This window comes from Apium graveolens, chromosome 6, assembly GCF_009905375.1.
Source record: "Apium graveolens cultivar Ventura chromosome 6, ASM990537v1, whole genome shotgun sequence".
Classification (NCBI taxonomy): domain Eukaryota; kingdom Viridiplantae; phylum Streptophyta; class Magnoliopsida; order Apiales; family Apiaceae; genus Apium; species Apium graveolens.
The window spans coordinates 87,306,940-87,327,112 of NC_133652.1; the positions used below are offsets into that span (position 1 = coordinate 87,306,940).

The window sequence follows — 20,173 nt, forward strand, 5'->3', positions numbered from 1 at the left end:
TACCGGGTCTCGAAGATGGTAAGTGTGGGGACCTATAAGCTTTCTCATCTCGACGGCCGGCCTATCAAAAACGCGTGGAATGGGATTCATCTCAAAAAGTTTTATCAGTAGTTTACGTTTATCTGTAGTTAGATTTCCAAAGGAAGTTTATGCCATACCAAAGACAAACCCTCGATGCAATGGGGGTCATTATGAGACCCCCATCGAGGGGTGATTAAATTACAACAAATGAATTCTATTAACTTATTTCGAAAAGCAAGGAGTACTTATATCCAGTTACTTTATCTCCTTCAGAAACGGTAAAAACAGAAGTTACTCCAAACAGATTCAAATCAAAATAAACAAGGAAAAATCATTTCATTTACATAATATAAAAAAAGGAAGAAGAACAAGAGAGAAGAAATTCTTTACAAACAAAAAGTGGATGTACAACACCTCATAATATTCTAAGTTGGATATATAACATGATTAAACACTCAAGTGGGATAAATCAAATCGACGACTTTCATTTCGTACCAAAAGCAAAGACTGTAATAAGGAATCTAAGCGAAAATAGCCTTAATTCATAACAATCTTAGAGACTGCATCAGTTAAATTTTAAATCAATCTTAAAACGTAAATTTAAACCCATCATTCAGAAAAATCAGCGAAACGCTTAAAGTTCACAGCTTTCCAAGAGCAAAATAAAAACTTAATTTGTTACAAAAGCCAACGGGGCATACCCCGCCTTCATGAATCACCACCCTTTGAGGAAGCAAGGTTTTGAAGATAGTCCTCAAAGGCGTGTCCCTCGACATTAAATCCAGCCTCTGCTATCCTACAAACGCATCTGCCATAACCATCACCCAGGGCATCGAAAATTTCTTCCACGCCTTTCTGCACCTCGCGCTTCAAATTCTCATTTTTCTCCACTATCAGTTTATAAGAGTTGTTCATCCCTTCGACTTGTCGGTCCAAACTCTTACGCTTAGTCCTCTCACCATCGCGCTCCGTTTCGACTTCCTGAAGTCGACCCTTGAGCTCCTGAACCTTGTTGCTTAATGTCTGCTCAGTAACTTCCATCTCCCCAACCTTCCTCGATAGCGTAGTGTTGGCATTAGCCAGATTGCTCGCCCTCTTCTCAAGCTCTGAGAAACTAACTCCGACCCTCTTCTTCTCCCCCTTAAGAGCCGCGATCTCAGCCTCCAGCTTCGCACGAGCTTCCCCATCGATATCAGCTCTATAGTCTTCCACAATGTACATAAAATCGGAAATGAACTGCAAAAAAAATGTGTGTGTCAAGTGGTGCATAACATGCAGCTAATAAATACAGCACAAATAAAAAGAAGCGGGGAAAGAAGTAAGGAAAAATACACATACCCATCCAGCTCGACTTTTACATCGAGTAGCGAGGTCCTCGCGGCGTCGACCCTCATATGCCACCGAATCCTGAGGCAGGTTAAAAATCTCAAGTGCCCTCAAGGGCATGGTGGATCCACCTGTCCATCATTCTGTGGGCTGAATCTCGACCCTAACTGCTTGTTTCTTAAATCGGGGGTCGACCGTGTTCCCCATCAAAACTCGGTTCCCGCAACTGTCAACATTTTGTTTACACCCTCAACGACAGCTTCTCGATCACCAACAAGACCCTCGTCTTCCTCCCGTCGAAGATGTTTTCGAGGGTTAGCCTCAACAGGAGTAGCATCTGACATAATCTTGTCATGATCCTCGACCACCTTATTCCCTTGGTCATCGAGCAACGCTATATAAACTGAATGATTGGCACCAGATGGGCCAGGTTTAGCTGCATCGGTAGACTTCCGGGTAGCACGTTGCTGTAAAAGCATCAGAGTTTTGTCCATCTCTTCTCGAACCCCGCTGTCTAAAACCTTTCTAAAAGAATCTCCTGCCACTGAAATACAGAATAAGAAAAAGTGGATCAGATACACTGTATATATACAGTAAAAAAAAACAAAACAAAAAATATATAATAATGACAACAGAAACAAAACAAATAAGATAAAGGCAACAACAAACAGACATCCCCTTATAGTCATACATTTCCAAAAAGCCAGAATCTTTCAAATCTATGTGAGTATACAACGATGTCGACCCATGAAATTCATCGAGATACGCGGTATCATGCTTCTCCAAATTGTTCAGATAATCTATCGTACCCTGACTAACCTTCCCACATGGTTTCACAAACACTAAGTCAGGACCCCCAACATACAACCACTGGGCGTGATAACCAGAGTTCGAAGACCTAACACTAACAATCTTCATCCTCTTATGTCGAGAATCGAAGTACACCTGCCCATCGTGGTAACAAACACCATAAATAGAGAAAAATAATTTTAGAGTCGGTAGTCGACCCTTATCACAACATAATGCCATGAACCCGCTAAGATAAGCGATAGAGTTCAGCGTCAGCTGTCCAAGGCCACACCCGATGGCCTCATACATCGTCGATGCATCGGTAACTGAAAGCCAAATTGAAACATAATCATCGTAATGCCATGCATCCTGAACTCGGGCATCATCCAAATCCTTTCATCAGCTGTCGACACCCGGTACCGATAGCCATTGGACAAATCAATGTAACTTATCAACTTGTTCACAGGAGGATCTTTGGTGATATAATAGCTAAGGTAATTCAAACTGGACTTACCCTCGAACTCGAACTTACCCAACCGAAGGCTCTCCTGAACTACCCTATTCCTGAAATCTAAGGTACGAGGGCTTAGGGGAGGAGCGGCAAGAGGAACCTCGGGGATGCCTTTTAAAAAATCATCACCGGCCAGAAAATCAAAAGACCCGCACTGACCTAAATCCGGAATTTCCAAGTTATCTAAATTCAAAACAGACTCTTCATCGCCCTCCTCTAATGGCCTTTTCCCAGGGTCTCGATTTGAAACACTACGAGAAGACGATGACGAGGAAAGATCGGCCATATCAAATTTATAAATTACGGATAACGCGGCGAACACACACAGGTATAGAAAAAAACGAGAAAAAAAGAGATACTACGCGAGGAGAAAAAAGACGACTTACAGAGAAGTTGTGAAAAGAGAGCGTGCAACAGCGGCTAGTTCCCCTTTTGATAGCCTTGGAGGAAGCCGAAAAGTCCAATCCGCCAATCTACAATGAAACTCAAAAATAAATTTTAAAAAGACACAAGCGGCTATATATATGTCCTAAAAAAATAATACACAATAATATATACACAATATATATATATATTATAGTAAAAAAATGGTTTATTTAATTCATTTATCAGTAATGCACACATTTTGCCTCTATTTTAAATTTACAGTTGCTTTTTTTTCTTGTTTTTTCTTATTTTCGTTTCCATTTTTACCCCTATCCATTCCCTAGCTTCATTTAGGTACCGAAGCAAAATCCCAAGATTCAAGGTGCATAAGCATAGAAGGGAAAAACGTAAATCTAAAGATATTGCGCGAACTAGGAGGGGGACAAATGTTGGACCTACGTAGATGGGCCCAAGAAGACATAGGAAAATAGTAATGTAACTCTTCATTAATAGGCCCAAGAAGCCCACATTGTAAAGAAAAGCTCACTTAGGACTATCTAAAAATATAAGGGTTCAACCCCATTTGAAGGGGTTGGCTAATTGATTAAAGAAAGATTCCTCCTAAAAAGATTAGTCTTAGGTGTTAAACAATATACAAAATATCAGGCTCACCATAACAAATTGACTAGATAGAGTGAGTTATAACAAGAACAACAACAAATGCAAACCTAATATATATGAAGCAGAAATTGTAAATAAACAAGGATTAATCTATACATAACCAAATCTCCAAGTGCAAACACATATAAATTGATAGTAATTTGTTAATTCGAACCTGATGAAGATTGTATTTCAATAAAATCAGCTTGATTGGAAGAACACAAAACTTGATTCGAGCAACAAAAAGCTTGATTTGACGAGACACGATCTCATAGTGGTTTTAATTACTGTGAGAGAGATCAGGAAAGAGTGTGGGAGAGATTGATTTAGTGAGAGAAAGAGAGATATCGCGCGAGAGATAGCCGATAGCGCGAGGGAGAGAAGAGAGAGTAAAGAGAAGAGATAAAAACATATTTATTACCTTTATAATTTTATGGTATGTACTTTAATTTTTTTTAAATACAACCCCATCTTACTCACCGAATTTTTAAATGTTTTGGCTCAATTCATAATAACGCGTTATATGTTAAAGAGACAAGTAGAATAATATCGATCGGTTGATAAAACTCGACCGACCAGTAAAATTATAAATATTTCAATTTTAATAGAATAATAATAATAATATTAATAGTAATATATTATATTATAGATCTATGCTATTACTTCTAAAGTGATAACATGGGTTAATTAAAAATAACATTCGAAACATATCATTGGTTGTATATTAATAATTATATATAATAATATTAGCTTTTTTATATATATGTTGCATGTGTTAATTTTTTGTGCCCTTTTGGAAAATTTTAAAATAAGTAACTTATGAATTAAAATTAATAAGTGGCCTAAAAGTGATAAGTATATAATACTTATAAGTTAGTTAAGTGTTTGGTTAATTTTACTTATAAGTCATAATTTTTTTAACTTAAATGAACTAAAATAAATATTTTTTAAATATTATTATCTTAATTCATGACTTTTAAATTAACTTAACATTTAAAAACATAAATTTAAAAACTAAAATTAATAAAAAAATTAAAAATGAAAATAAGTTGAGAAAAAATACGTCATTACTAACATTCAAACTTATTAGCTTATAAGTTGTAAATTCAACTTATAAGTTGGGTCGACAAATATTCATCGATAAGTACTTACGGGATTATAAGCGAATAAGCCACTTATTCAGTGGTGGCCAAACAGGCCCTTTTATTATCGGTTTTTTTACTTAGGAATCTGAAAAAGATAATGTGTTTTAGTTAAAAAGGGTAGTTGATATGTTGTCTAATGTTATTTTTAGAAAATTGAAATTTTTTAGTTAAAAAAATATAATAATGATAATAATTTTAGATACAAACAATAATTGATTATATAAGTAGGCCCATAATTAGGCCCAATTACCGACGGACCGACCAAAATTTTAATGTTTAGACTTTAATAGTATATTATAGTTATAATAACATTTTAATTTTTATTATCCATTATCGTTAACCGTTAGATGTGATTTTGATCTAATGGTCCAGATTTGTGGAGGGTTCTCCCAGACTCTATATAAAATGAGACTCTATGGAACATAATCATATATATATATAGAGAAAGTCCTACTCCAATACACACCATCTTATTCTACAAACTAAAACCCCAGCTGCAATATCACTAAATTTTAAATATAATATCATTAAATCTTTCAACAACCCCACCTCACCATCTTCGCCCCCTGCCGCCTCGTTCACGTCCACCAACCCTCAAGTCCGCCTCCACCGTCTCTACCACCAACGTCCACCTCCCCTCCACCGTCCCTTCCACCTCTTCCGCCACCTTCTTCTTGACCTCTCTACCACAACCTCTACCTCGACTTCTACCACCATCACCTTCACCTCCGCGCGCTATCTCAGACCCTACCTTTGTCATACCTCCACCTCCACCTCCGTCATCTCAACCACCACCCCCGAATCCTCCATACCCCTCCCCTCCATCTCCATCAACTCCACCACCACCAGAATCAACAAACATGAACAGATCTGAAAGTTTTCATCAAGTTCTGGAGATTTTCACCAATTTTCTATAACGAATATCACTAATTTCTGCAACATATATCACTAAGTTCTAAAGTGAATATCACTAAAATGTACACTAATATCACTAAATTGTACATCGGAATATCACTGATTTCTACAAACATATCAGCAGTAGTTGGAAGAGGTGGTGATGATGATGGTAAAATCGGACACAGTGACATGGGTGGCAGTGTTGGTAGGAGTGTGTCAGCAGGGATGTGGTAGCAGAGGTGGAGGGAGAGGAGAGAGATGAAGCGGGGTCGATGAAATAGATAAGGTGAGGTTGTTGGGTAATATAAAAGAAGAGGTTTTTAGTTTACATAGAAGGTGGTTTGTATTTGATCACGAGCCTATATATATATATATATATAGAGAGAGAGATAGAGAGAATCTTACTCCGGTACAAACTACTAAATACAAACTTAAATGCGAACCAATGCTTTTAAAAGTATGAGGAGATTTGTGGGTCCCAAGAATGGACCCCGAGGTGGGCCTTGGCAAGGCCTAGGTGGGGCCTATTGGACGGGGGTGGGTCCTAGTACGAAGGGGGTGAGGTAAGTTATTGGCTCTTGAGCTTGTCTGGAGCCCTTCTGGGTCCTGTCCGGAGCCAAAGTGAGGCTTTAGTGGGCCTGAGGTGGATTGAGTGGGGTCGAATGTGGGCCCCGGGTGGGTGATGACATCTAGGGGTTGGCTGATGATATCTAGGGGCGGGTGATGTCATATAGGCTTAGTTTCTCTTGGTTTATATTTAAGGTTCGCATTTAGTGGTTTGTATTTGATCATTAGCGCGCGCACACACACATATATATATATACATATATATATATATATATATATATATATATATATATATGGATGTTGCTACTATACTATCAATAGGATTATATATATATATATATATGAAATTGTTCAAATACAAATCACTAAAATAAAAACTAAAATACGAACCAAGAGAAACTGTGCTTAAACAACATCACCCACCCCTATATGTCATCACCCACCCTATAAATGTCATCACCCACCTAGGGCCCACCCTCACCCCCACTCAATCTACCCCGGGCCCGCTTAAGCATCACCAAGGTTGCGCACAAGCCCTGGGCAGGCTCCAAAAAGCCTTAAGAGCCAGAACTTAGCCCCACCACGGTCCCACTAGGCCCCATCCCGACCCTACTAGGCTCCATTTACACCCCATCTAGCCCCATCTCGACAGCTACCATGACAGCACTTTGTTGATGTGGCAGTTTGGGTGCCCCCTGTGCTAACGTGACAGTCCGGGTGCCCCAGTATTGACGTGACAGCTTCCGTGGCGGGTGACTTGGTGTCTGGGTGGGTCTCATTGCTTACGTGGCATTTGGGTAGAAAGTGTAAGTTTTGGAAAATTGACGTGCCAACTATGGCATTACGCCATAAGTGGGCAATTGTAATGCCTAAATACTGTTATAATAGGCCCAAAAATTGTTACATTAGGTCTATTGAAACAACAAGGGACGTTATATTTACGACCATTACAATGGATAGCCTAATGTAACACTTTTGTGATCTATCATAACAGTGATAAAAACGTAACAATAGGAAACTAATGTAACACTGTAATGCCCAAATGTAACGCAAAATGATTGATACATTAGGTTCGATCAAGATTGCAAATGTGGACCCAATATGTGGATCCCACAACCTATTTTAACAGTCTATTTTATCTATTATAACACCAATTTTTTGTAATTAAGCAACACTAGCATATGTAATATAACATTATATGTAAACATATATTACACTAGAATAGTCAAATGTAACAGTTATTTTTATTTTTTTGAAGTATATACTCAATTCAAAGAACAATCTCATAATCAATAGAATAAAAAATTTGCATACATGAATCTCAATTTTTCAAACCAAACTATTAAATAACAGTCTCAATTCTCCAAACCATACCACTACATAAGAGTCTCATCTCTAACGCCAACATAACATCCAAGCTATCCTTGGATAGGAAAAAACTACTCTTCGACTATCAGCAATAACTGGTTCTGGCAGTTGATGACTTGATATAAGTTATGCGTTCATCTCGCTCTTGTGTCTTCTTTTACCCTGGAAACACCATCTTTATTCTGGGAATGTAATGCATAAAGTCAACATTAGCGATGAAAAAGCTATAATTTCATTTATATAAAAAGGAAAATTTGCAAACACAACACAGTCATAAATCAAGAAAGAAATTTTTTTGTAAAAATAAACATGTTAATTATGGTAGCAGACCTGATGGTTACTCGTATCAGTTGATGAAACCAGCATGACACTGTGAGTACCAGTCCAAGAAAATATTCTATCAGGTGAACACCTTAGAGTTTGGCAATTTTAGGCCAACCAAATTTTAATTTTTAGTTCAGCTGAATTTTAAAAAGTAATCTCAATTTTGCAATACAGGTAAATATAGTACTGAATTACTCTGAATTACTCTATTTTATTCATTACTCTATTTTATTAAATCATTATAAACTTTTTTGTTGCTAGCTAATAATGACAAAAATCTAGATATACAGAAAGCACACAATGTAACCAAATTGGGAGAAGTCGTAAAATGTATTTCACCTCTTTAACTTGAGAAATAAGTCACATCTGTCATGGATCATGGAGACCTGTTTTAAAAATCTCTTGATGTAATAAATGTAGCTTTATCCAAAAATCTGAAATCAGGGAATTTTAGTCAGATTGTCAGTAATTTTTACCAAATAACTTTTAAAGTTCAAGTAATATAAGTGGTATATACGAAATAATTCAACACTAAAGCGGAGTAAACAGAGGATTTCATGACCTGGGAATTCTCTTCATACGATGATGATCTTTCATTAGTGTAGAACTCATGTTGCTATAGTAGATTTTAGTCTTAAAGTCTTAAACCATGCTGATAAGTTCTTTGTTGCTGTTGTATAAAGTTCATAAGGCCTATTTTCTTGTTATTTTGACATTATTTTTCATATGAATTATTATTTTATTAATGAAAAATTATTTAGATCTAAAAATAGAAACCTTGAACTAATAAATAACAAAGGGAATTTATCAAATATATTATGTACTGTTATATATCTGGATAATATTATTCAAAGATGGAGACAGAGTGGTAATTTTCATTTGAAGATGGTATACAAACTGAAGTAATTTAAATGTATTTTAATGCTACATCAGAATCACACTCTTAGTGCTTCACTAGTCACACTAATTTACGTCCCGTGTCGTGTAGTTCTCTCTAAACTCTTCCCTCTAAACTCTTTCAATACATACACATACATACATATATCTATAGTTACATGCTCTAATATTTGCTACTCCATTAGTATGTTTGAGATAGAGAGCTCTTCATTGTTGAATGATCCTTAGCTTTTTCTGGTATTATTACTTGATTATTTAGTATTCTGAATTTTACATGTTTATGTTAAAATCAAAATTCAATATATAGATTTCATGTACTTAGCTAAATGGGGAAAAATTCTTAGTTACGAGAGCTTTCTTTAAAGATTATTATTGAATATACACTACTAGAAAAAAGACCTTAGACATCGGTTTTTAATCGATGTCTATGTAAAAAATGTATGATGTCTTCGCGACTGATGTTAAATGTATTTTCTCATAGACATCGGTTAAAAACCGATGTCTATGTAATATTACACATCGTTTCTGAAAAATTTCTGATGTCTAATTCACATTGATGTTATATAATTGTTTAATGTCGAGTTCAGAAATGTAATATTAGGACGATTAGGCCTGTTTAAAACTATAACACACAATCAATGTTGATAATAAACATCGATCATTTTCTAAGTACCCGATGTCAATGTTGATAATAAACATCGATCATTTTCTAAGTACCCGATGTCAATGTTGATAATATACATCGGTTGTTTTCTAAAAAACCGATGTTAGTATGATAAATAGACATCGGGTGTTTATTTTTAAATCGATGTTATTACCCTGTTTTCATGTGCTAATATTCCTTTATTAACATCGAATATTTTATTTTTCTGATGTCTTTGTGATTTTAAGACATTGCTTTTATATGTGTAAACTGATGTTATTTATGGTTTTTTAATATCGGTTCTAATAACAATGTGATGTCTGTTTCTATTATAATTAAACTGAGCATCTCTATTTTTGCATGAACCAGAAAACTCCATATGGTAAAATCCAATCAACCAACAATTTTCCATCCAACCAACCAACAATTTTCCATCCAACCAACCAACAATTTTCACCCCATCAACCAACAATTAACCCAGATTCAACCAACAACAGTTTTTATCCAATCAACAACCTAAAACATCTACTAGAAAATTCAGAACATCTACATTAACCAACCAACAACAAATATATAGCGAAAATAGTTTTAACACATTGTCAAACATGCATCTTACAAATTCGATCATCAAGTACATTATGAAACCAGAATTTACAGTAGCGAGGCAAGAAAATTTACAATCTATATTTTCTCTTGAATGAAGTCGATAACATCACAGCGAACCTGGTCTAGCTCCTCTAGAGTGTAAGACTTGCGAGTCTTGGTCGCCCACTAAAAATTGAGTAAACCGAAAAGGAAAATCATAAAAAAATGCATCTAAAATACCACATTCAGTCATACAAAAATGAATGTACGGACCTTAGAAGTAAAAGAAATTTCTCTGTCCTCAATAATTTCCTTCATGTACCTCATGACCACATAACCACATTCAACCCCACCAGGCTGTTTCGGGGATCCCTGTTAAGATAAAAAAACTGGCTTTACAAACTGATTAAATCAAGATTCCCGTCGTACTATAAAAATTATAATATAAATTACTTACTAAAAGATTCTTGATTTTAGGAGCTTTGTTACCCCTTCCTGTTTGAGAATTAACTTGTTTTATTGTCCTGCATATTATAATGACACGATGTCAAGAGTCATATTTCGAATACAAGAAATAAATGAAAATAACCTAAAAAATAAAAGGAATAATGTTACTCTGATAAAGCTTTTTCTAAATCATCAAAATGAGTTGGATGAGGCAAAGGATTGAGAATGTAAATGTCGCCATCCCATATTACGACCAGAATCCAGTGACAACTGTATTATTATAACTTTACACAAGTCAGATATTTTTAAAAATAGCCTAAAAACCTAAAAGAAAATTAAATTAATAGATTACAATATGCATTTAAAAATACTTACTGATGATTATGTGGCAGGAAGAATATGTGATTTTGATTACCCTCTTTCAACCGACTACCAACATTTCGTTGAAAATCAGCATTCAAATTAAAGTTAGCGCCAGGATCAAAAAATCCATACAGGACCACATTATCATTCTTGCGAACCCTCTTTATTATACTATGCAAGTGCCTATACATATGTGGGAGAAATTAAAATTACTAGCAGACCAGTTGTGCGATAATTCAAACAGAACCTATAACCACGAAAATAAATTACTTACGCCATATACGCAGATATCGCAGCTTGTCCAATCATGTCAAACTCTAACAATGCTTTTAAATTCTCATGCAATATATATATTGTCTTCTCAACTCCAAACACATCGGAATCACATGGAATAGGGATAGATTCCCCGCTGGCTTTCATAAATGTCGTAGCATGTTTGTAAAATACCTTATATTGGCGTGGCACTTTCTTGCTGACCTTGACGTGAGTGAACTCTTGTTGAATTTTATGCACCTCACCCTTGTTCTTTGACTGCGACACATCTCTTTTCTTTTTCTACAAAAAAATGAAAGAATATAAGTAGACATTTATTCACCTAATTAACCCCTATTTTTCAACTTTTATACAACTTTAGCAACCAACAAGCACATGTAAATACCACAATTGTCCGTAGGCTGATTAAATTTCGAGGCCATGCCAAGTGTGAACCAACGGCTTCACGAACATGTTCAATTTCACCAGGTATAGGCACGGGAACTAAAGCATCTGGTTGGATATGTCCATCAACCGACACACGAGCATGTCCAGGCTTCAGGGGCACTCCATGAACCGAAACATTCATTTCATCATCTTCGAAAACAGTACCAAAAGCAACCTTATTTTCGATGCTATCCACCGAAAGCTCACAAATTTGTGGACCCTATAATTGTAAGGAGTAAATTATATAATTACTCTACAATTTGAAGAACCGTATAATTACAATAATATTTGTGAAATGTACCTTCTTTTCTGATGGAGGGGGTTGATCATAAGCAAGACAATCATCATTCACCAATATTTCTTTTGCTTTTGGTTCTCCTTCAACTGGTTGGCAACTTGCTCTCTCCGAAAAATTCGGAGACTGCTGATTAGATCCTGTAAACAATGACTTGAGCTCAGCCATTTCCCGCCTTGTTCTTACCAACTCCTCCTGTAGCACTCTATCACGGGCCAACAACTCCGCCTTGGTAATTGCAGGTTTTCTCTCTTTCGGCAGATTAAAGAACATTTTTGGGGTGACGAAATGTAAGAACCCTGATTTTTGTAATATTTTAAAACTTCTGTGAATAGTAACTTGAGCTAATTAAGTAATACGTATGGGGATCATCATTAAATGAATAGTGGAATTTTGAGAATCCGAGATCATATTCTTGTTTATCGAGGAAAATAAGTGAATGTAAAAGCCGACGGAATTCGAAGATTCACATTTATACTACGTATTTTCGTATCCGTAAAGAATGGCGTAGAACCGGGAATACTACGTGAAATAAATAATATATCAAGGTATTTCTATGATCAAGAGAAGGAATGGAATTGGTTATAGGATTATAAGCGATAAAAGAAATCGCTACGAAACAAGTCGTTATACGTGGAAACTATCGGAATGGAACGACGATTGCATTTACGATAAATAAACGAATGAGAAATTAAATCCCATGCAAGTTGGCCATGCATAACCAAGTCCTATCTAGTAGTTAGGAGTGTAACTAGATGATTAGAAGCTAACTAGAATAGTTAGTGGAATAGTGTTGAATAGTGATGGGAGACAAACAAGTACACAAGCCATACTTCTCCCTTTTCTCACTTCACCACACAATCAAACCAACCCATACCTTTGCCAAATTATTGTCAAATATTCTGCATACATCCCATATATTCATTATACACTCCCACACTTTAGCCACAAAAGAAAACAACCACTTTTCCCTCACTTAAAGCTCTCCCATTTTTCATTCCAGCAGTTCGGATTTTCTGAGCAAGGGAGAAAGAAAAATTCATAACTCAAAATATACTCATTCAAATATCATGAAATTTTTACCATAGCTTCTCTATATCATGGGTAAGCTTCGTACCAAATTTCAGCCTCAAATTAATATTTTTCAATTTTATAAAAATGTTTGAATGAGGTGCTGAAAGGTAACTCCGAAATTTTAACTTGTTTCTTGGTTTTGTTTCTTAAGGATCTAGCCCTTCTAAGTGTTTTCTAAGAAAACCAAGCCTCAATAATCCTAGCACTAACCTTCCTAGTATCCAAGAAGGTATAACTTTCAACCCTTTAAGGTTTTATGGTTGGATTTAAGAGTTATGTTTGTTGTAGTGTTAAGATCCAAAGGATTGTGTTTGTTTGAGTTTGTATTGATTATGTTCTTGCTAAAGACTTGAGATGTTGAGTTGTAATCCATGTATGTGGTACTAGATAGAGCATATAAGGTTCATGTGGGTGGATCTTGAGAAGTACTTATATTTATGATGGTTATAGGTAGTGATTGTGTTAAGATCAAGTAGTAGAAATTGAGTTTGGGCATTCTTGCACTTGATCTGTTTTCTGCAAGACATTCGGCCATGAAAATGGTTAAAATTTGAAAACCACTGGCCATGACTAGATAGATATAGTTTTATAGTCTCTATACATGTGTAGATCATCATGAGGAGATTTACGGTTTAGGAGTTATGGTCGTTTTAGTGTAAAACATTTCTGCGATTAGCCAACTGCACTTAAGTCCACTTGCATGGTGATTTTGAAGGACTTAAAATAATTTTTAGATTCTGGAAAAATTATAAAAAATGGATATGACAGTAGAGAAGACTGTCCAAAAAGAATCTTGGGAAAATATTAATTTTTCGATTTTATAAAAATATTTTGGTAAAGCGAGCGCAAGCGAGAAACGCATAAAAAACCTAGTTTTGACGAACATTTTCTCACGTTCGAGCTTAAAACTCGAAATGGACTTTCTAAAGCGAACGATCGATTTCAAAACCCGACCATGTTATAAAGTGAGAATATAAGTGTTGAGAATGTGACGATCGGAGATTCGTTATACTTGAGTAGTTGCGAAAGTTGCTTAATAAAAGCGAGAAGTTAATCGCGTATTAACTTAGACCGTTGGTTTTTGTTTATAGATCGCCAACCAAACACCAGAGACCATACCACTTCGATTACTCGAGGCAAGTTTTCGAAACCCTATCTCATACTATCCATGCTATATATATACTGTTGTGATATTGATGCCATAATTTACAGTTCAAATATATATATGCTTGTCTATGATATCCATGCATACGAATTATGCGATTGTTTACGAAAACAAATTTCGTTTTACACGAGTATGAGAAGTTGAAACGTATTTCAAATATAATATATGATAATGGGAGTTAAAGATATTTTAATAACGATTTAATTCCGGAGAGAGCCGGACGCGAAAGATTTCTATTTCGATAAACAAAGTACGTTCGCGTAATATATATATCAAGCGAACGATTGAGATTTTGACTTAAACTTCGAGAAATATTGGTTTATTCATTTAAGGGACACCCTTACTTGATTGATTATTTTATAAAGCGATATTTAAGGGATTATTAAATATCCAGAAAGTATTTAAAAATATACTGAATAGTTTATAAATAATTTCACGTTATTTAATAAAGATTTAACTATTCAAAGAGCAATTATAGGATACCAAATCATGTTTTGATTATTTGATTAAGGTGTCTCCATTCGTTGGACCTTATTCACAAAATATTTTGTATTTAAGGTTTTTATTAATTCATTGAACCTTAATTAGAAATACTTTGTACTTAAGATTTTATCAATTCATTAAATCCCTCTTATATAATTATGAGACCTTAGATATTTAATATCTTCGGACTTCTAAAAACTTATTTAAAAATAGACATAATTCCCAAAGGTACTTTCTAAATTATTCAAAACTCTTGAAAGAGATTAATCATTTGAAACGTATCAAAACCTTAGGGAACTTAGTCTAGAAGCATAAGAGTTTTGCTTCCTCGTTCCATAAAGAACAAGTGAGTAATATATGTGTCACCCTACTACAAATAGAGATTTGAAAATGATTTTAAATTCAAAACTCCGACAACGCCCAAAGATCAATTGAGTTAAAAGTGATGAATAAATCATCTTATTTAGAGGTCAACTTTTAACGACCTATTCCTTCGAAAAAGGATTTTGAGCAAAAGATATAATTATTTTGGGACTGGAATGTGGCATGCCCGGCACGGAGTGGTGTCGGGCAGTGACCAAGCGCGGAGTGGCGCATTATGCAAGCGTGGAGTGGCGCATTGTACGGTTATATGGTCTATGTGACCATTGACTTTCGGACTTGCACGACAATGGGAAACCACCGTGTAGTGTCTTGATGAGCCCAAAGGTGGCTAGGTTTGTATTCCTTCTACTAGTAGAGAAAATTTCGTATTCGGCTGATCACCGATACGTGGTTTATTCCAGTATAGTCCCTTTCTTCCATTTTGGAAAAACTGTTGTGAAATATACAACAGAGAGCCGATAAGGCTGAGTTTTAAACAAGGATATTGATGAATATATATCAAATCCATTTGAGAAATCTGCCGATAAGGCTGAGTTTAAATAAGGATGTTGATGATTATATATCAAATCCATTTATGAAATCTGCCGATAAGGCTGAGTTTTAAATTGGGATGTTGACGAATATATATCACACCCATATGAGAATCTTGGTTCGAGTAACATCTTGAGATTTTGAAATAAAATGAGTACGAGTATAAAATGATTTTGAGAAAGAGATGAATACAAGTATTCATTGGATATACTATTGTAGTTGATTTTGAGAATATTATAAATTTGATAAGCATATAAACTTTCAGAACGCTTTGGAGATACAAAGTATAATTATTGGTTTTATTTATCCTTACATACTTAAATATGGGGATATATACCTTGCTGAGCTTTAATGCTCACCCTTGCTTTTATATATCATATCACAACAGACTACCAGCATGGATCAGACCAGGACTGCTGTCCTTAGGCGGGTAAGGAACGCTCGTGAGTTCCGTAGGCTTTTTGTGCGCCAGCCCCGTCAGGTAGATAAGTAGAAATGATTTATTTGATAATGTTTCCAAGCATATAACCTGTGTGTATGTGAGTTTGAATAAAAGGTCGAGTAATATTGTGAAAAGAGAATTATTTAATTAATAAGTGATCGTAACGACCCGAATTCACGACCTTGGATTTGGGGGTGTTACACGAAACCTCCAACTCCTCGAACCCTGCCTGAATGCTCAGGAGTTCCGAGTGCCATAGTCAACACATCATCAGTTCCAGATGGTACGAATTCACCCTTCTCCTTCTTTTCGAGTAATTCATCCTAATGCAGATATGAATACACATCAGATCTTAGGGACATATTATGAATAATGAAGGAATAAACAGATTTCTCATTATAATCTGTTTTTATCGATTAAATGCAGTTTTTTTCATAATTTTTACTTACAATTCTGGCAAATACTGCTTCTTTATCTTCATCAAGTTCCTCATCATCTAGCTTTGACTTTCGAGCCTTTTTCCAAAATATTTCCCGATCTGGTTTCTCCTCGGGCTTCAGTTTGCCTTTCTTTATCTGTTTAAGATGAGAAAAAATTAAAAGGTGCTTTATTTGTTGAAGATGAGAAAAAATTATAGCTAGGTTCTTACTTCATCCTCTTGTAAACCAATGTAACCCTTCCTTGACAAATGATGATGATATTTTCAATTATGCACTCTTTCGCTCTGCAGGGTGCGTAGTTTCTGCATCATACAACAAATAATTATATCCAAGTAAATATTCTAAATCCAAAAAGGGTACACTGGCAAAGAAAATGCATCCATACCAGCCACTTATCACCCGTCCTCTGCGCGATAAATCTCGTCCAAGCTTCTTGACCCACAAACCGATAATTTTTTGGAGGCCTCTTCAGTTTCTTCGTTTTTTCAGCATATGGCATCACGTGTTTAGTTGTTAAATCAGTTTTAAACTGTCTCCACTTCTCTCCTGCAGACTTAAGCACCATAGCCTCACTTTCCGGAGCAACTTTAAATGTACCCTATGGACAATAAAATACACAAGATTATAAGGCTTAGATAGTAGTACTAAAAATAAGTTGTGTGTGTCAACTATAATTTAATACCTTAATATCAAGCCATAATTTATCTTTCAATTCCCGATCTACATTTGGCCAGTTGTCAATGTCAATAGGAATCATAGTTGTTGCCAGGTGCCCTATGTAGGACTGTAAGGTACACCTAGTATCTCCGACAGGAACTCCAAACTTATTGTATCTGATTTTAAATCTCTTGCCCTGGGCCTTCCTTACCAATACTTTTTTAAGAGAGGAAACACCTCGTGCAGCTCCCAACCTTCTTTTCGCAGAATTAGAATTAGTTGTTTCTTGTTCAGACTGTTGCTTTTCAGTTTGAGGTTCCCTTGGTGCTTGTCCATCCTGATCACAGTGCTCTTCAACCTCCTGATCACAATGTTCTTCGACCTCTTTAACTTTTTTAGATTTGCTTTTGTTGGTTCTCTGTTTCTTTGCCATTTTTGTCCTTCACTCTGAATAATAAAACAAGAAATAATTAGTCACTGAATAAATGAAACTCTACATGAATTAAAATACATTCAAAATTACATATGCATGAATAAAAATGCATTCAAAATTACAACTGGAAAATTTCAAAACAAATACAAAAACAAAATACAAAAAAATTATAAAAGAAAAATTACAAAAGAAAAATGCATTAGTCACTATAATTCATTTACTCAAAAAAATTACAAAAGAAAATTAAATATGCTGATTAAATTATAACAAGCAAAAAGTACAGAGAGCTAAATTAACAGGATCATTTTTTAACCCAAATTCCCTCAACATTAGGCCTAATACTATGCGCAACGTCTTCATTGGTCACATCAGAAGCAGGGATGTTAGAGCAGAAGGGAGGATGTTCCATGATCGTGTCACCCAAATCATCGTCGTTATACAACTCTTGATAGTCTCTAGTTGTGGAAGTTAACACGATCGACCAAGTAGGATCAACCAGATCTTTAATGTAAAACACCTGGTTGACTTGGTCAACAGAGACATATTTATCCTTCTTATGGCCTTGTCGATTGAAATCCACAAGTGTGAAGCCAAGATCGTCGATCTTTATGCCTTTATCATTCATTGCCCATTTACACAAGAAGAGTGGAGCTTTGAACTCATGGTAATCCAACACCCATACTTCCAAGATTATGCCATAAAAGGTCATATCACTCTCAATGGGGTTTAAATCTTTCGCACTGGACACCTGGACTGCCTTAGCAACCACAGAAACTCCACTGTTTTGAACAACCCGCGCATCATCTCGGTCTTTCGTAAAGTATCGGACTCCATTGACTGAAAAACCTTGATAAGTTAAAACAGAAAATGATGGTTTTCCAGCGAGCCATCGTATCGTCTCTGAAACAGCATCAGGATTTCCCTTCATTTCACTACTTACCTATACATAATATTATATAATAAAAAAATCCATCAGTTGCAAACTACAACTAACAACTATTTAAGTAGACAATACACAAAACCTACTTTTTTTTCAAACCAATCGGCAAATAGCCGATTGTGCTCTCCCATAAGCCAATGAACACTTTTTTTCTTCCCTCGGTAAATTTCATCCAAATACTCCTTGTGCATTCTGAGAATATGCATAAATATTAGAAATAACCCACAAAAATTACATCTTCAAACAAATAGGACAAGTTAATAAAATAAACGTACACGATATAGGGATACACTTCATCATTGTTCTGAAGGACATGCAGATGAGCCTCATCTCGCTCTTTTTCTTCCACGACCTTTATTATCGCGGCAGATAATGGACCAGATTGCTTGCCTTGCTCAACTGGAATGCCGGCAGTTGTACAAGTCTGGCTCATAAATTCTGTGCAGAATTTTACTGATTCTTCTTTAAGGTAGCTTTCTGCCATACAACCTTCAGGATAATATCGGTTTCGTACGTAGCTCTTTAGCACTTTATTGAATCGTTCGAAGGCATACATCCATCTATAAAATACCGGTCCACATAAACACACTTCTAGGACCAAGTGGACAATAAGATGTAACATTACATCAAAAAATGATGAAGGGAATATTTTTTCTAGATCGTATAAGGTTATTATTACATCGGACTGTAATTTATCGAGTTTCGAGACATCGACAACTTTGCTGCATAAAGCATTAAAAAAGAAGCACAGTCGTATGATTGTGACCCTAACATTTTTCGGGAGAACGGATCGAATGGCAACAGGGAGGAGTTGTTGGAGAAGGATATGGCAGTCATGGGACTTAAGCCCGTATATCTTCAAATCAGACATGGATACACAATTTTTTATGTTTGATCCATGTCCAGAAGGAAGTTTCATAGACAAGAATGAGTTCAACACTTTTTTTTTTCAACCTTCGACAAAGTAAAAGGGGAAGGAGGCAGATAGGTCTTCTTTTCTCCTACTTGAGGAGCTAAATCATGTCTAACACCCATATCAATCATATCACGACGTGCCGCCTCACTATCTTTTGACTTTCGCATATTTAATAACGTCCCAACCAGATTATCACACACATTTTTCTCGATGTGCATAACATCGAGACAGTGGCGAACATGATGATATTTCCAATATTCTAACTCAAAGAAAATAGATTTTTTCTTCCATGGACATTCCACCTTCTTCGAATTCTTCACCTCTTTTCCAAAACAAAAATCAATTCGTTCCTGACGCGCTAACACTTCTTCTCCGGAAAGGGGTTGACATGCGTTCCCCAACTCTTGTTGTCCGTTAAAGGCCGCCTTCTGCCTCCTATAAGGGTGCTGCCTAGGCAAATAACGACGATGACCTTGGAAGCACATCTTCCTACTGTGACTTAAATATTTAGCCACAGTATCGTCACCACAAATTGGATAACTCTTATAACCCTTATTCATGCAGCCTGACAAGTTTCCATATGCTGGAAAATCATTTATAGTCCACAATAAAATTGCTTTTAGAGTGAAATATGATTTACTATAAGCGTCATAAACGTTTGGTTCACCTTCTTCCCAAAGTTTTTTCAGATCATCAATCAACGGTTGTAAATAAACGTCGATGTTATTTCCCGGCTCATGTGGACCAGGAACTAAAACTGATAACATCATGAACTTCCTTTTCATGCATAACCACGGAGGAAGAT

At 35.8% G+C, this 20,173-nt stretch overlaps 2 protein-coding genes and 1 long non-coding RNA gene across 3 annotated transcripts; 1 reads left to right on the forward strand and 2 right to left on the reverse strand.

The window, feature by feature from the left end:
• Nucleotides 1–632: 632 nt before the first annotated feature.
• LOC141663746 (uncharacterized) lies at nucleotides 633–1,877 on the reverse strand. Its single transcript, XM_074469557.1, has 2 exons — nucleotides 1,360–1,877; nucleotides 633–1,257 (listed from the first exon to the last, which is right to left on the reverse strand). The coding sequence occupies exons 1-2, from the start codon at nucleotides 1,465–1,467 to the stop codon at nucleotides 730–732; spliced, it is 636 nt and encodes a 211-aa protein (XP_074325658.1). The 5' UTR covers nucleotides 1,468–1,877; the 3' UTR covers nucleotides 633–729.
• An 8,318-nt stretch (nucleotides 1,878–10,195) lies between these two features.
• On the reverse strand, nucleotides 10,196–12,176 carry LOC141665291 (uncharacterized). The gene is made up of 8 exons (XM_074471271.1): nucleotides 11,910–12,176; nucleotides 11,568–11,828; nucleotides 11,184–11,464; nucleotides 10,922–11,092; nucleotides 10,715–10,816; nucleotides 10,557–10,623; nucleotides 10,373–10,471; nucleotides 10,196–10,285 (listed from the first exon to the last, which is right to left on the reverse strand). Exons 1-8 carry the CDS (start codon nucleotides 12,174–12,176, stop codon nucleotides 10,196–10,198), a joined length of 1,338 nt encoding a protein of 445 aa, XP_074327372.1.
• Nucleotides 12,177–12,817: 641 nt separating this feature from the next.
• Nucleotides 12,818–16,030, forward strand: LOC141668816 (uncharacterized). The gene is made up of 4 exons (XR_012553232.1): nucleotides 12,818–13,007; nucleotides 13,129–13,206; nucleotides 14,069–14,113; nucleotides 15,929–16,030. It is a non-coding gene; the product is annotated as an uncharacterized LOC141668816 (long non-coding RNA).
• Nucleotides 16,031–20,173: the final 4,143 nt, after the last annotated feature.

Excerpts from the sequence above, each read along its gene's own strand:
- LOC141663746 (XM_074469557.1), bottom strand. The coding sequence starts at position 1,467 with ATGCCCTTGAGGGCACTTGAGATTTTTAACCTGCCTCAGGATTCGGTG. Across the intron at positions 1,258-1,359 it reads GTAAAAGTCGAGCTGGATGG|TTCATTTCCGATTTTATGTA; the intron begins GTATGTGTATTT and ends TTTTTTTTGCAG.
- LOC141665291 (XM_074471271.1), bottom strand. The coding sequence starts at position 12,176 with ATGTTCTTTAATCTGCCGAAAGAGAGAAAACCTGCAATTACCAAGGCG. Across the intron at positions 11,829-11,909 it reads CCCCTCCATCAGAAAAGAAG|GGTCCACAAATTTGTGAGCT; the intron begins GTACATTTCACA and ends TTACAATTATAG. Across the intron at positions 10,286-10,372 it reads AAATTTCTTTTACTTCTAAG|TGGGCGACCAAGACTCGCAA; the intron begins GTCCGTACATTC and ends CTCAATTTTTAG.